Here is a 17,583-nt window from a genome sequence, read left to right as displayed (position 1 = left end):
TTGTTGTTGTTGTTGTTATTGTTGTTGTTATTGTTGTTATTGTTGTTGTTGTTGTTATTGTTGTTGTTGTTGTTATTGTTGTTGTTGCTAAAGTTGAGGCTTAAAGGCCGCGATCTGAACGTGGCTTTTTTTCACTCCAGCGCTGTCCTACCGGACAGTCTCGTCCCCTTCACCCTGATGAAGGCCGCTTGTGTTGTGGCCGAAACGTCGTGAGAATATTATTGTTGTGTTATTTTATTTTATCAATTTATTATTTTATTATCATTCTACGTGGTGGTGGTGGTGGTGACTTTACCGAAAGAACCAACGAAGATGAATCCTTGCAGTCACGAAAGCTTTAAATCGAAATTTAGTTGTTGTTGTTGTTGTTATTGTTGTTGTTATTGTTGTTGTTATTGTTGTTGTTGTTATTGTTGTTATTGTTGTTGTTGTTATTGTTGTTGTTGCTAAAGTTGAGGCTTAAAGGCCGTGATCTGAACGTGGCTTTTTTTCACTCCAGCGCTGTCCTACCAGACAGTCTCGTCCCCTTCACCCTGATGAAGGCCGCTTGTGTTGTGGCCGAAACGTCGTGAGAATATTATTGTTGTGTTATTTTATTTTATCAATTTATTATTTTATTATCATTCTACGTGGTGGTGGTGGTGGTGACTTTACCGAAAGAACCAACGAAGATGAATCCTTGCAGTCACGAAAGCTTTAAATCGAAATTTAGTTGTTGTTGTTATTGTTGTTGCTATTGTTGTTGTTATTGTTGTTATTGTTGTTATTGTTGTTGTTATTGTTGTTATTGTTGTTATTGTTGTTGTTGTTATTGTTGTTGTTGTTATTGTTGTTGTTATTGTTGTTATTGTTGTTGTTATTGTTGTTGTTGTTATTGTTGTTATTGTTGTTGTTATTGTTGTTGTTATTGTTGTTGTTATTGTTGTTATTGTTGTTGTTATTGTTGTTATTGTTGTTGTTGTTATTGTTGTTGTTGTTATTGTTGTTATTGTTGTTATTGTTGTTGTTATTGTTGTTGTTGTTGTTATTGTTGTTATTGTTGTTGTTGTTATTGTTGTTATTGTTGTTATTGTTGTTGTTGTTATTGTTGTTGTTATTGTTGTTGTTGTTATTGGTTCCTTGTTGGTGTCTATGAACGCAGCAGCAGCACACGGTGGGATTTGTGTTACACGGGGGGGGGGAGGGAAAAAACCCCGCGATGTATAAATTAGATTTTTATAAAAAGCTTTTGGGGGGGGGCCTTGGGGCGTGGGAGGGAGTTGGGTGTGGGGGAGTGGGTGGGCACGTAAGCAGACCAAAAAGAAAAGACGAAAACAAAAACACCCCCCCCCGAAATCTTGGACGCAAGCAAAGTGCCGTGGATGGGGAGGATGGGGAGGATGGGGGAGGATGGGGGAGGATGGGGGAGTGGGGTGGTGGTGGTGGGCTTCAATCACCAGACGAGCCTGGGCCTGAGCCTGGGCCTGAGCCTGGGCCTGAGCCTGGGCCTGAGCCTGAGCCGCCGCCGCCCTTGGCACGCCGCCTGGCCGCTGGCGACTGCAGCGTGGCGAGGGCGTGGAGCTGCGACTTCAGCCGGGCCCTGGCCGCGTGGAAGAGGCTCGAGGTGGTGTGGGGGGCCACGTGGGGGGCCACGTGGGGGGCCACGTGGGGGGCCACGTGGGGGGCCACGTGGGGGGCCACGTGGGGAGCGACGCCGTCGACGACGCCGACGCGGTTGTCTGCGAGAGGAAGGCGGAGCACGGTCAGTCGGTCAGTGAGGCAGTGAGGCAGTGAGGCAGTGAGGCAGTGAGGCAGTGAGGCAGTCGGTCAGTGAGGCAGTGAGGCAGTCGGTCAGTGAGGCAGTGAGGCAGTGAGGCAGTCGGTCAGTGAGGCAGTGAGGCAGTGAGGCAGTGAGGCAGTGAGGCAGTCGGTCAGTGAGGCAGTGAGGCAGTGAGGCAGTCAGGCAGTGAGGCAGTCGGTCAGTGAGGCAGTGAGGCAGTGAGGCAGTCGGTCAGTGAGGCAGTGAGGCAGTGAGGCAGTCGGTCAGTCGGTCAGTCGGTCAGTGAGGCAGTCAGTCAGTGAGGCAGTCGGTCAGTGAGGCAGTCGGTCAGTGAGGCAGTGAGGCAGTGAGGCAGTCGGTCAGTGAGGCAGTCGGTCAGTGAGGCAGTCGGTCAGTGAGGCAGTCGGTCAGTGAGGCAGTCGGTCAGTGAGGCAGTCGGTCAGTGAGGCAGTGAGGCAGTCGGTCAGTGAGGCAGTGAGGCAGTCGGTCAGTGAGGCAGTGAGGCAGTCAGTCAGTGAGGCAGTCGGTCAGTGAGGCAGTCAGTCAGTGAGGCAGTGAGGCAGTGAGGCAGTCGGTCAGTGAGTCACTTGGTCAGTGAGGCAGTGAGGCAGTCGGTCAGTCGGTCAGTGAGGCAGTGAGGCAGTCGGTCAGTGAGGCAGTCGGTCAGTGAGGCAGTGAGGCAGTCGGTCAGTGAGGCAGTCGGTCAGTGAGGCAGTCGGTCAGTGAGGCAGTCGGTCAGTGAGGCAGTCGGTCAGTGAGGCAGTGAGGCAGTGAGGCAGTCGGTCAGTGAGGCAGTGAGGCAGTCGGTCAGTGAGGCAGTCAGTCAGTGAGTCAGTCGGTCAGTGAGGCAGTGAGGCAGTCGGTCAGTGAGGCAGTGAGGCAGTCTGTCAGTGAGGCAGTCAGTCAGTGAGTCAGTCTGTCAGTGAGGCAGTCAGTCAGTGAGTCAGTCGGTCAGTGAGGCAGTGAGGTAGTCGGTCAGTGAGGCAGTCAGTCAGTGAGGCAGTGAGGCAGTCGGTCAGTGAGGCAGTCGGTCAGTGAGGCAGTGAGGCAGTCGGTCAGTGAGGCAGTGAGGCAGTCGGTCAGTGAGGCAGTCGGTCAGTGAGGCAGTCAGTCAGTGAGGCAGTCGGTCAGTGAGGCAGTCGGTCAGTCGGTCAGTGAGGCAGTGAGGCAGTCGGTCAGTGAGGCAGTCAGTCAGTGAGGCAGTCAGTCAGTGAGGCAGTCGGTCAGTGAGGTAGTCGGTCAGTGAGGCAGTGAGGCAGTGAGGCAGTCGGTCAGTGAGTCACTTGGTCAGTGAGGCAGTGAGGCAGTCGGTCAGTGAGGCAGTCGGTCAGTCGGTCAGTGAGGCAGTCGGTCAGTCGGTCAGTCAGTCAGTCGGTCGCACGGTCAGTCGGTCAGTGAGTCAGTGAGTCAGTCGGTCAGTGAGGCAGTGAGGCAGTGAGGCAGTGAGGCAGTCGGTCAGTGAGGCAGTGAGGCAGTCGGTCAGTCGGTCAGTGAGGCAGTGAGGCAGTCGGTCAGTGAGGCAGTGAGGCAGTTGGTCAGTGAGGCAGTCGGTCAGTGAGGCAGTCAGTCAGTCGGTCGCACGGTCAGTCGGTCAGTCGGTCAGTGAGTCAGTCGGTCAGTCGGTCAGTGAGTCAGTGAGTCAGTCGGTCGCACGGTCAGTCGGTCAGTGAGTCAGTGAGTCAGTCGGTCAGTCGGTAAGTGAGTCAGTCGATCGCACGGTCAGTCGGTCAGTCGGTCAGTCGGTCAGTGAGGCAGTCGGTCAGTCGGTCAGTCAGTCAGTCGGTCGCACGGTCAGTCGGTCAGTGAGTCAGTGAGTCAGTCGGTCAGTCGGTCAGTCGGTCGCACGGTCAGTCGGTCAGTGAGTCAGTGAGGCAGTCGGTCAGTTGGTCAGTGAGTCAGTCGGTCAGTCGGTCGCACGGTCAGTCGGTCAGTGAGGCAGTCGGTCAGTCGGTCAGTGAGGCAGTTGCTCGGCCTTAGGCCCGGACCTACGCCCTAGGCCTCCAACACCTCCACATCCATCTCACCACCCTCACCACCTCCTCCACCTCCTCCACCTCACCACCTCCTCCACCTCCACCACCCTCACCACCCTCACCACCCTCACCACCCTCACCACCTCCTCCACCCTCACCACCTCCACCACCCTCACCACCCTCACCACCCTCACCACCTTCACCACCCTCACCACCCTCACCACCTCCACCACCCTCACCACCTCCACCATCCTTACCACCTCCTCCATCTCACCACCCTCACCACCCTCACCACCTCCACCACATTCACCACCCTCACCACCCTCACCACCTCCACCACCCTCACCCCCTCCTCCATCTCACCACCTCCTCCACCTCCACCACCCTCACCACCCTCACCACCTCCACCACCCTCACCACCTCCACCACCCTCACCACCCTCACCACCCTCACCACCACGACCACCCTCACCACCCTCACCACCCTCACCACCCTCACCTCCACCTCCCCAGATCCTCTCCTCGTCAAATCCCGGGCCCTGCCCAGGCCTCAGGCCCGGACCCAGGCCCAGTCCTCCTCCACCGCCTCCACCGCCTCCTCCGCCTCCTCCACCGCCTCCTCCTCCACCGCCTCCACCGCCTCCTCCGCCTCCACCGCCTCCTCCGCCTCCACCGCCTCCTCCACCGCCTCCACCTCCTCCGCCTCCACCGCCTCCGCCGCCTCCGCCGTGTCCCTCGCCGCCCTCCCCGCCTCGGCCGCATCCCTCGAACAGCGCCGGGGGCAGCGTCCGGAGGTCGCGGCCGGCGGCCTCGGGGGGCCCGGCGCAGGCCACCTCCGAGCTGGCCCCTCGGTAGGCCCGGAGCCAGGCGGCGAGGCCGGCGGCCCGGCAGTCGCAGGCCCACGGGTTGAGGTTGAGGCGCAGGTAGAGGAGGGCCGGGAGGCGGGCGAGGGTGCCGGGGCCCAGGGCCGTCAGCTCGTTCTGGAACAGGTAGAGGGTGGTGAGGGAGCCGAGGCCGCCGAAGACGCCGGCAGGCAGCGACGGCAGCCGGTTGCGGTGGAGCAGGAGGCGGTCGAGGCTCCGCAGGCCGGCCAGAGCCGACGGGGCGAGCGAGCGGAGGCGGTTGCCGTGGAGGAAGAGGTGGGTGAGGTTGGCGAGCCGGGAGAAGATGCCGTCCTGGAGGTGGACGAGGTGGTTCTCCTGTTGTGGGGGAGGGGGAGGGGGGGGGGGGGTGGTGAAGGTGGTGGTGGTGTTGGTGGTGGTGGTGTTGGTGGTGAAGGTGGTGGTGGTGGTGGTGGTGGTGAAGATGGTGAAGTTGGTGGTGAAGGTTGTGGTGGTGGTGGTGAAGGTAGTGGTGGTGGTGGTGGAGGTGGTGGTGGTGAAGGTGGTGGTGGTGAAGGTGGTGGTTGAGATGGTGGTGGTTGAAGTGGTGGAGGTGGTGGTAGTGGTGGGGAAGGTGGTGGTGGTGAAGGTGGTGAAGGTGGTAGTGGTTGAGGTGGAGGTAGTGAATGTGGTGGTGGTGGTGAAGGTGGTGAAGTTGGTGAAGGTGGTGGTGGTGGTGGTGGTGAAGGTTGTGGTGGTGGTGGTTGAGGTGGAAGTAGTGAAGGTGGTGGAGATGAAGGTGGTGGTGGTGATGGTGGTGGTGAAGGTTGTGGCGAAGGTGGTGGTGAAGGTGGTGGTGGTGGTGGTGGTGGAGGTGGTGGTGGTGGTGGTGGTGGTGGTGGTAGTGGTGGTGGTGAAGGTGGTGGTGGTGGTGTTGAGGGTGGTGAGGGTTGTGGTGTTGGTAGTGCACAATAACGGAACAAGGGAGATCTTAAACAACATCACCACCATCACCTACACACACACAGACAAAGCTCCCCCGTGTAGCTTCTAACAGGTCTCTAGGGGCAAGTGCTGTTAGTAGCGAGTAGCAGCACCTACACACACACACAGACAAAGATCCCCCGTGTAGCCTCTAACAGGCTGTAGGGGCAAGTGCTGTCAGCAGCAGCAGCGTCTTTGAAGGCTACCGGCACTGTGGCTACACACACAGAGGGGGTGGGTGGTCAGCACCACCACGCCCGGCCGCCTTTGTCTCTCCCCCAGTGCTTGCGATGTTCACTACACCACCAGCACTACACCACTACTACACCACCACCACTACACCACCACTACACCACCACTACATCACCACCACCACACCACCACCACTACACCACCACCACTACACCACCACCACCACTACACCACCACTACACCACTACCACCACTACACCACTACTACACCACCACCACTACACCACTACTATTACACCACCACTATACCACCAACACCACTACACCACTACCACCACTACACCACTACTACACCACCACCACTACACCACTACACCACCACCACTACACCACTACTACACCACCACCACTACACCACCACCACTACACCACCACCACTACACCACCACTACTACACCACCACTACACCACCACCACCACCACTACACCACCACCACTACACCACCACCACTACACCACCACTACCATTACACCACCACCACCACTACCACTACACCACCACCACTACACCACCACTACTACACCACCACCACGACACCACCACCACTACACCACCAACGCTACACCAGGTGACTCATTTGAGGCTGAGTCGACCTAGGGGAGGTCGCAGGACCGGTTCAGAGAATCGCCATCGCTGGTGGTGGTGTTGGCCATGAGCGGGAATCGAACTCAGGTCGCCGGGTTCGTAGAACAGCGTAGCGCTCACCACTACACCCACCACTCCTCTGTCACCTCCATTACCTCCACCACCACCACCAACACCTCCACCACCACCTCCATCACCTCCACCACCACCCCCACCACCACCACCCCCACCACCAACACCACCAACACTACCACCACCACCACCATCACCACCACCACCTCCATCACCACCACCACCCCCACCACCACCACCCCCACCACCAACACCACCAACACTACCACCACCACCACCATCACCACCACCCTCACCCTCACCACCACCACCACCCCCCCACCACGCCCCCCCCACCACGCCCCCCACCCCCCCCACCACCCCCCCACCACCACCCACCACCACCCCCCCCCACCTGCAGGTACAGGAATCTCAGCGCCTCCAGGTCGTCGAAGAGGCCCGTGGGGAGCTGTGCCAGGCCACAGCGGTAGAGGTGCAGGGCCGTGAGCGAGCGGAGGCCGCCCAGGGCCCCCACGGGGAGACTCCTGAGGGCCGGGTTCGCCCCCAGGTCGAGCTCCTCGAGGCGCGAGAGACCCCGGAAGGCCTCGGAGTCGACGCGGCTCAAATTGTTGGAGTGTAGCCAGAGGGTGAGCACCTGGGGTGTGAGACGCAGAGACACAGACAGAGAGAGAGAGAGAGAGACACGCAGAGACACACACAGAGAGACACACACAGAGAGAGACACAGAGACACAGAGACACAGAGACACAGAGAGACAGAGACACACACACAGAGAGACACAGAGAGAGACACACACAGAGAGACACAGAGAGACACAGAGACACTCACAGAGACACACACAGAGAGACACAGAGAGAGACACACACAGAGAGACACAGAGACACAGAGACACACACAGAGACTCACACAGAGACACAGAGAGACACATACAGAGACACACACAGAGACTCACACAGAGACACAGAGAGACACATACAGAGACTCACACAGAGAGACACACAGAGACACAGAGAGACACACAGAGACACAGAGAGACACAGACAGAGACACAGAGACACTCACAGAGACACACACAGAGAGACACACAGAGACACAGAGAGATACACACAGAGACACACAGAGACACAGAGAGAGACACACACACAGAGACACAGAGACACAGAGAGAGAGACACACACAGAGAGACACTCACAGAGAGACACAGACAGAGACACAGAGACACAGAGACACTCACAGAGACTCACACAGAGAGACACACAGAGACACAGAGACACACACAGAGACTCACACAGAGACACACACAGAGAGACACACACAGAGACACACATAGACACAGACAGAGACACAGAGAGACACTCACAGAGACACAGAGACACTCACAGAGACTCACACAGAGACACAGAGAGACACACACACAGACACTCACAGAGACACAGAGACACTCACAGAGACTCACACAGAGACACAGAGACACACAGAGACACACACAGAGACACAGAGACACACACAGAGACACAGAGACACACACAGAGACACACAGAGAGACACACACAGACACACACAGAGAGACTCACAGAGACACACACAGAGACACAGAGACATACACAGAGACACAGAGACACACACAGTGACTCACACATAGACACACACAGAGATACACACACACAGAGACACACAGAGACACAGAGACACACATAGAGACTCACACAGAGACACACACAGAGAGACACACACAGACACACACAGAGAGACTCACAGAGACACACTCAGACACAGAGACATACACAGAGACACAGAGACTCACACAGAGACACACACACAGACACACACAGAGAGACTCACAGAGACACACACAGAGACACAGAGACTCACACAGAGACACACAGAGACTCATACAGAGACTCACACAGACACACACAGAGACACACACAGAGACTCACACAGACACTCACAGAGACACACAGAGACACACACAGAGACACACACAGAGACACACACAGAGACACACACAGAGACTCACAAAGAGACACAGAGACTCACACAGAGACACACACAGAGAGACACACACAGACACACACAGAGAGACTCACAGAGACACACACAGACACAGAGACATACACAGAGACACAGAGACTCACACAGAGACACACACACAGACACACACAGAGAGACTCACAGAGACACACACAGAGACACAGAGACTCACACAGAGACACAGAGACACACAGAGACTCACACAGAGACTCACACAGAGACACAGAGACACACAGAGACTCATACAGAGACTCACACAGATACACACAGAGACACACACAGAGACTCACACAGACACTCACAGAGACACACAGGGAGACACACAGAGACACACACAGAGACACACACAGAGACACACACAGAGACATAGAGACACACACAGAGACTCACAAAGAGACACAGAGACTCACACAGAGACACACATAGAGACACACACAGAGACATAGAGACTCACACAGAGACACAGACAGAGACATAGAGACTCACACAGAGACACAGAGACTCACACAGAGACACACACAGAGACTCACACAGAGACACACACAGAGACACAGAGACACAGAGACACACACACAGAGACACTCACAGAGACACAGAGACACAGAGAGACACTCACAGAGACACAGAGACACACACAGTGACTCACACATAGACACACACAGAGAGACACACAGAGACACAGAGACACACATAGAGACTCACACAGAGACACAGAGAGACACACACAGAGACACTCACAGATACACAGAGACACAGAGAGACACTCACAGAGACACAGAGACACACACAGTGACTCACACATAGACACACACAGAGAGACACACACACAGAGACACAGAGACACACATAGAGACTCACACAGAGACACACACAGAGAGACACACACAGACACACAGAGAGACTCACAGAGACACACACAGAGACACAGAGACATACACAGAGACACAGAGACTCACACAGAGACACACACACAGACACACACAGAGAGACTCACAGAGACACACACAGAGACACAGAGACTCACACAGAGACACAGAGACACACAAAGACTCACACAGAGACTCACACAGAGACACAGAGACACACAGAGACTCATACAGAGACTCACACAGACACACACAGAGACACACACAGAGACTCACACAGACACTCACAGAGACACACAGAGACACACACAGAGACACACACAGAGACATAGAGACTCACACAGAGACACAGAGACTCACACAGAGACATAGAGACTCACACAGAGACACAGAGACACACACAGAGAAACACAGAGACACAGAGACACACAGACACACACACAGAGACACACAGAGACACACAGAGACATAGAGACTCACACAGAGACACAGACAGAGACACAGAGACTCACACAGACACACAGAGACACACACATAGACTAACACAGAGACACACACAGAGACACAGAGACACACAGAGACACAGAGACACACACAGAGACTCACACAGAGACACAGAGACTCACACAGAGACACACACAGAGACTCACACAGAGACACACACAGAGACACAGAGACACAGAGACACAGAGACACTCACAGAGACACAGAGACACAGAGAGACACTCACAGAGACACAAAGACACACACAGTGACTCACACATAGACACACACAGAGAGACACACAGAGACACAGAGACACACACAGAGACTCACACAGAGACACAGAGACTCACACAGAGACACACACAGAGACTCACACAGAGACACACACAGAGACACAGAGACACTCACAGAGACACAGAGACACAGAGAGACACTCACAGAGACACAGAGACACACATAGAGACTCACACAGAAACACACACAGAGAGACACACACAGACACACACAGAGAGACTCACAGAGACACACACAGAGACACAGAGACATACACAGAGACACAGAGACTCACACAGAGACACACACACAGACACACACAGAGAGACTCACAGAGACACACACAGAGACACAGAGACTCACACAGAGACACAGAGACACACAAAGACTCACACAGAGACTCACACAGAGACACAGAGACTCATACAGAGACTCACGCAGAGACACATTGAGGAGTGTTTTGAGGAGTGTTTTGAGGAGGAGTGTTTTGAGGAGGAGTGTTTTGAGGAAGAGTGTTTTGGGGAGTGTTTTGAGGAGGCGTGTTTTGAGGAAGAATGTTTTGAGGAGTGTTTTGATGAGGAGTGTTTTGAGGAGTGTTTTGAGGAGTGTGAATCTGACCCCCCCCCACCCTCGAGTGTTTTGAGGATGAGTGTTTCTATGCGGAGTGTTTCTAGGATGAGTGTTTTGAGGAGGAGTGTTTCTAGGAGGAGTGTTTTGAGGATGAGTGTTTCGATGAGGAGTGTTTTGAGGAGTGTTTCGAGGGTGAGTGTTTCGAGGAGGAGTGTTTTAAGGGGGAGTGTTTTGAAGAGGGGTTTTTGATGAGGAGTGTTTAGAGGAGTGTTTCGAGGAGGAGTGTTTCTAGGAGGAGTATTTGAGGAGTGTTTCTGGGAGGAGTGTTTCTAGGAGGAGTGTTTCTATGGGGAGTGTTTCTAGGAGGAGTGTTTCGAGGAGGAGTGTTTCGATGAGGAGTGTTTCGAGGAGGAGTGTTATAGGGGGGGTGTTTCTAGGATGAGTGTTTCTAGGAGGAGTGTTTATAGGAGGAGTGTTTCTAGGAGGAGTGTTTCGAGGAGGAGTGTTTCGAGGAGGAGTGTTTCTAGGAGGAGCGTTTCTATGAGGAGTGTTTATGTGAGGAGTGTTTCGAGAAGGAGTGTTTCTAGGAGGAGTGTTTCGAGGTTGAGTGCTTCTAGGAGGAGTGTTTCGAGGAGTGTTTCTAGGATGAGTGTTTCTATGAGGAGTGTTTCTGTGAGGAGTGTTTCGAGGAGTGTTTCTGGGATGAGTGTTCTAGGAGAAGTGTTTCGAGGATGAGTGCTTCTAGGAGGAGTGTTTCGAGGAGTGTTTCTAGGATGAGTGTTCTAGGAGGAGTGTTTCTAGTAGGAGTGTTTCGAGGAGGAGTATTTTGAGGAGGAGTGTTTCGAGGATGAGTGTTTCTATGAGGAGTGTTTCTGGGAGGAGTGTTTCTAGAAGGAGTGTTTCGAGGATGAGTGCTTCTAGGAGGAGTGTTTCGAGGAGTGTTTCTAGGATGAGTGTTTCTAGGATGAGTGTTTCTAGGATGAGTGTTTTTAGGAGGAGTGTTTCTGGGAGGAGTGTTTTGAGGATGAGTGTTTCTGGGAGGAGTGTTTCTAGAAGGAGTGTTTCTAGGAGGAGTGTTTCTAGGAGGAGTGTTTCTGGGAGGAGTGTTTCTAGGAGGAGTGTCTATAGCAGGAGTGTTTCTAGGATGATTGTTTCTATGAGGAGTGTTTCTAGGAGGAGTGTTTCTGGGAGGAGTGTTTATAGCAGGAGTGTTTCTAGGAGCAGTATTTCTAGGAGGAGTGTTTCTAGGAGGAGTGTTTCTGGGAGGAGTGTTTCGAGGCGGAGTGTTTCTATGAGGAGTGTTTCTGGGAGGAGTGTTTCTATGAGGAGTGTTTCTGGGAGGAGTGCGAACCTGATCGCCGAACTCTCCCCGCTCGAGGCGTCCGATGTGGTTGCCCTGCAGGAAGACTCTCCGTGCCCCCAGGGCAGCGATGCCCCGGGGCACGGCCATCTTGTTCGCCCCGGGGCAGCTGAGGGTAGCAGGCGAGTCGAGGCACTGGCAGCCCTGGGGGCAGCCGCCCTCTGACCCTGCCCCTGCTGCCCCTGCTGCTGCTGCCCCTGCTGCTGCCCCTGCTGCTGCCCCTGCTGCACCACCAGCAGCAGCTGCCCCTGCTGCTGCTGCTGCCCCTGCTGCCCGCAGAGGTCTGAGCAGGAGGAGGAGCAGCAGCAGCGGCAGCAGGAGGGGCAGCAGCGTGGGCAGCGGAGGGGGTGGAGCCGAGGAAGGGCGGAGACCTGGAGGAGGTGGGAGGGGGGGGCGTGGAGGGTGGTGGAGGGGGGGAGGGGCGTGGAGGGTGGTGGGGGGGGAGGGGCGTGGAGAGGGGAGGGGGACGTGGAGGGGCGTGGAGAGGGGGAGGGGCGTTGAGGGGGGAGGGGCGTGGAGGGTGGGGGGGGAGAGGGGCGTGGAGGGTGGGAGGGAGGGACGTGGAGAGGGGAGGGGCGTGGAGGGGGGGAGGGGCGTAGAGGGGGGAGGGGCGTGGAGGGGGAGGGGCGTGGAGGGTGGGGGGGCGTGGAGGGGGAGGGGCGTGGAGAGGGGAGTGGAGGGGGGAGGGGCGTGGAGGGGGGAGGGGCGTGGAGGTGAAGGGGCGTGAAGAAGGCGGGGTGTGGAAGGGGAGGGGCGTGAAGGGGGAGGGGCGTGGAGGGGGAGGGGCGTGGAGGGGGAGGGGCGTGGAGGGGGAGGGGCGTGGAGGGGCGTGGAGGGGGAGGGGCGTGGAGGGGGAGGGGCGTGGAGGGGAAGGGGCGTGGAGGGGGAGGGGCGTTGAGTGGGAGGTCTTACACAGAGTGGTAATATCACAATATAACGTAGTGGACGTGGTTGTTATTGATGTTTCATGCCTCTGTTAGCTCCTCCGTCAGGAAGGGTTCCTTCCCGGGTATCACAGCAGTAGGGGGCATCCCCAGTGGCAGCTGTCCCTGTTAGTCTGCTATGTGGGACTGTATCCTAACTAAGACTCATTCACTCACTCACAAACTCACTCACTCATACACTCACTCACTCATACACTCACTCACTCATAACTCACTCACTCATAACTCACTCACTCACTCATACACTCATTCACTCATACACTTACTTATTCATACACTCACTCATACACTCACTTACTCACTCATACACTCACTCACTCATACACTCACTCACTCATACACTCACTCATACACTCACTAACTCATACACTCACTCACTCATACACTCACTCACTCAAACACTCACTCATACTCACTCACTCAAACACTCACTCATACACTCACTCACTCATACACTCACTCACTCACTCAAACACTCACTCATTCATACACTCACTCATACACTCACTCACTCATGCACTCCAACACTCACTCACTCATACACTCACTCATAAAATCACTCATACACTCACTCACTCATACACTCACTCACTCATACACTCACTCACTCATACACTCACTCACTCATAACATCATTCATACACTCACTCACTCATACACTCACTCACTCATACAGTCACTCACTCACTCAAACACTCACTCACTCATACACTCACTCATACACACACTCACTCATGCACTCACTCATACACTCACTCACTCATACACGCACTCACTCATACACTCACTCATACACTCACTCACTCATACTCACTCACTCATACACTCACTCATACACTCACTCACTCATGCACTCCAACACTCACTCACTCATACACTCACTCATAAAATCACTCATACACTCACTCACTCATACACTCACTCACTCATACACTCACTCACTCATACAGTCACTCACTCACTCATACACTCACTCACACACACACTCACTCATGCACTCACTCATACACGCACTGACTCATACACTCACTCATACACTCACTCATACACTCACTCACTCAAACACTCATGCACTCACTCACTCAAACACTCACTCACTCATGCACTCAAACACTCACTCACTCACGCAGATGAAGATCCCCCGTGTAGCCTCTAACAGGCTGTAGGGGCAAGTGCTGTGTTAGTAGCGAGTAGCAGCACCTACACACACACAGACAAAGGTCCCCCGTGTAGCCTCTAACAGGCTGTAGGGGCAAGTGCTGTCAGTAGCAGCAGCGTCTATGAAGGCTACCGGCACTGTGGCTACACACACAGAGGGGGTGGGTGGTCAGCACCACCACGCCCGGCCGCCTTTGTCTCTCCCCCAGTGCTTGCGATGTTCACTACACCACACCACTACACCACCACCACTACACCACCACCACCACTACACCACACCACTACACCACCACTACACCACCACCACTAGACCACCACCACCACTACACCAACACTACACCACCACCACTACTACACCACCACTACAGCACCACTACACCACCACTACACCACCACCACCACTACACCACCACTACAGCACCACTACACCACCACTACACCACCACCACCACTACGACACCACCACTACCACCACCACTACACCACCACCACTACACCACCACCACTACACCACCACTAGACCACCACTACGACACCACCACTACCACCACCACCACTACTACACCACCACCACTACACCACCACTAAACCACCACCACTACACCACCACCACTACTACACCACCACCACTACTACACCACCACTACTACACCACCACCACTACATCACCACCACCACTACACCACCACCACTACACCACCACTACATCACCACCACCACTACACCACCACCACTACACCACCACTACATCACCACCACCACTACACCACCACCACTAGACCACCACCACCACTACACCAACACTACACCACCACCACTACTACACCACCACTACACCACCACCACCACTACACCACCACTACAGCACCACTACACCACCACTACACCACCACCACCACCACCACTACGACACCACCACTACCACCACCACTACACCACCACCACTACACCACCACCACTACACCACCACTAGACCACCACTACGACACCACCACTACCACCACCACCACTACTACACCACCACCACTACACCACCACTAAACCACCACCACTACACCACCACCACTACTACACCACCACCACTGCTACACCACTACACCACCACCACTACTACTACACCACCACCACTACTACACCACCACTACTACACCACCACCACTACATCACCACCACCACTACACCACCACCACTACACCACCACTACATCACCACCACCACTACACCACCACCACTACACCACCACTACATCACCACCACCACTACACCACCACCACTAGACCACCACCACCACTACACCAACACTACACCACCACCACTACTACACCACCACTACACCACCACCACCACTACACCACCACTACAGCACCACTACACCACCACTACACCACCACCACCACCACTACGACACCACCACTACCACCACCACTACACCACCACCACTACACCACCACCACTACACCACCACTAGACCACCACTACGACACCACCACTACCACCACCGCCACTACTACACCACCACCACTACACCACCACTAAACCACCACCACTACACCACCACCACTACTACACCACCACCACTGCTACACCACTACACCACCACCACTACTACTACACCACCACCACTACTACACCACCACTACTACACCACCACCACTACACCACCACCACCACTACACCACCACCAATACACCACCACTACGACACCACCACTACACCCACCACTACACCACCACCACTACCACCACCACTACACCAGCACTACCACCACCACTACACCACCACTACACCACCACACCACCACCACTACACCACCACTACACCACCACCACCACTACACCACCACCAATACACCACCACTATTACACCACCACCACTACTACACCACCACCACAACACCACCACCACTACATCACCACCACTACACCACCACCACTTCACCACAACTACACCACCACCACTATTACACCACCACCACTACTACACCACCACTACACCACCACCACTACACCACCACCACTACACCACCACCACTACGACACCACCACTACACCACCACCACTACACCACCACTACTACAGCACCACGACTACACCACCACCACTACACCACCACCACTTCACCACCACTACACCACCACCACTACCACCACCACTACACCACCACGACTACACCACCACCACTACACCACCACCACTTCACCACCACTACACTACCACCACTACTACATCACCACCACTACTACACAACTACACCACCTCCACTACACCACCACCACTACACCACCACCACTACACCACCACTACTACAGCACCACTACACCACCACCACTACTACCACACGACCACCACCACTACACCACCAATACACCACCACCACCACTACACCACCACTACAGCACCACTACACCACCACCACCACTACACCACCACCACTACACCACCACCACTACGACACCACAACTACCACCACTACTACACCACCACCACTACACCCCCACGACTACACCACCACCACTACACTACTACTACACCACCACCACTACACCACCACCACCACTACACCACCACTACACCGCCACTACGACACCAACACTACCACCACCACTACACCGCCACCACTACAGCACAACCACTACTACACCACCACCACTACTACTACACCACCACCACTTCACCACCACCACCACTACACCACCACTTCACCACCACTACACCACCACCACTACCACCACCACTACATCACCACTACACCACCACCACTACACCACCACTAAACCACCACCACCACCATTACACCACCACTACACCACCACGACTACACCACCACCACTACAACACCTCCACCACCACCACTACACCACTACTACACCACCACTACACCACCACGACACCACCACCACTACTACACCACCACCACTACTACACCATTACACCACCACCACTACACCAATACACCACCACTACTACACCACCACTACACCACCACCACTACTACACCACCACTACACCACTACTACACCACCACTACCACTACACCACCACCACTACTACACCACCACCACTACACCACCACCACTACTACACCACCACCACTACTACACCACTACACCACCACCACTACTGCTACACCACCACCACCACTACACCACCACTACACCACCACTACTACACCACCACTACACCACCACCGCTACCACCACCACTACGTCACCACTACTACACCACCACCACTACACCATCACCACCACTACACCACCACGAATACACCACCACTACGATACCACCACTACACCCACCACTACACCACCACCACTACCACCACCACTACACCAGCACTACCACCACCACTACACCACCACCACCACTACACCACCACCACCACACCACCACTACTACACCACCACTACACCACCACCACTACACCACCAATACACCACCACTATTACA

General features: G+C 54.8%; 2 protein-coding genes across 2 annotated transcripts in view; one reads left to right on the top strand and one right to left on the bottom strand.

The window, feature by feature from the left end:
* Nucleotides 1-1,131: 1,131 nt before the first annotated feature.
* LOC142907905 (uncharacterized) lies at nucleotides 1,132-4,420 on the top strand (the record flags this gene model as incomplete). Its single annotated transcript, XM_076057821.1, has 4 exons — nucleotides 1,132-1,153; nucleotides 1,499-1,745; nucleotides 3,756-3,981; nucleotides 4,073-4,420. Coding segments are annotated over exons 1-4 (843 nt in total), but the record flags the coding sequence as incomplete, so codon positions are not given.
* A 6-nt stretch (nucleotides 4,421-4,426) lies between these two features.
* LOC116937202 (reticulon-4 receptor-like 2) overlaps nucleotides 4,427-17,583 on the bottom strand; it is a gene marked incomplete at its 3' end in the record, with an annotated part of 40,344 nt that continues 27,187 nt past the window's right edge. The window contains exons 4-6 of the mRNA XM_076057820.1: nucleotides 12,027-12,406; nucleotides 6,841-7,080; nucleotides 4,427-4,930 (exon numbers count right to left, since the gene is read on the bottom strand). Coding sequence (XP_075913935.1) covers nucleotides 4,427-4,930; nucleotides 6,841-7,080; nucleotides 12,027-12,406 — 1,124 coding nt within the window. The remainder of the gene's footprint in view (nucleotides 4,931-6,840; nucleotides 7,081-12,026; nucleotides 12,407-17,583) is intronic.

Source organism: Petromyzon marinus, chromosome 84 (genome assembly GCF_048934315.1).
Source record: "Petromyzon marinus isolate PM22_M1 ecotype Great Lakes invasive population chromosome 84, UKy_Petmar_22M1.pri1.0, whole genome shotgun sequence".
Lineage (NCBI taxonomy): Eukaryota > Metazoa > Chordata > Hyperoartia > Petromyzontiformes > Petromyzontidae > Petromyzon > Petromyzon marinus.
This window is presented reverse-complemented; position numbering and strand designations above follow the sequence as displayed.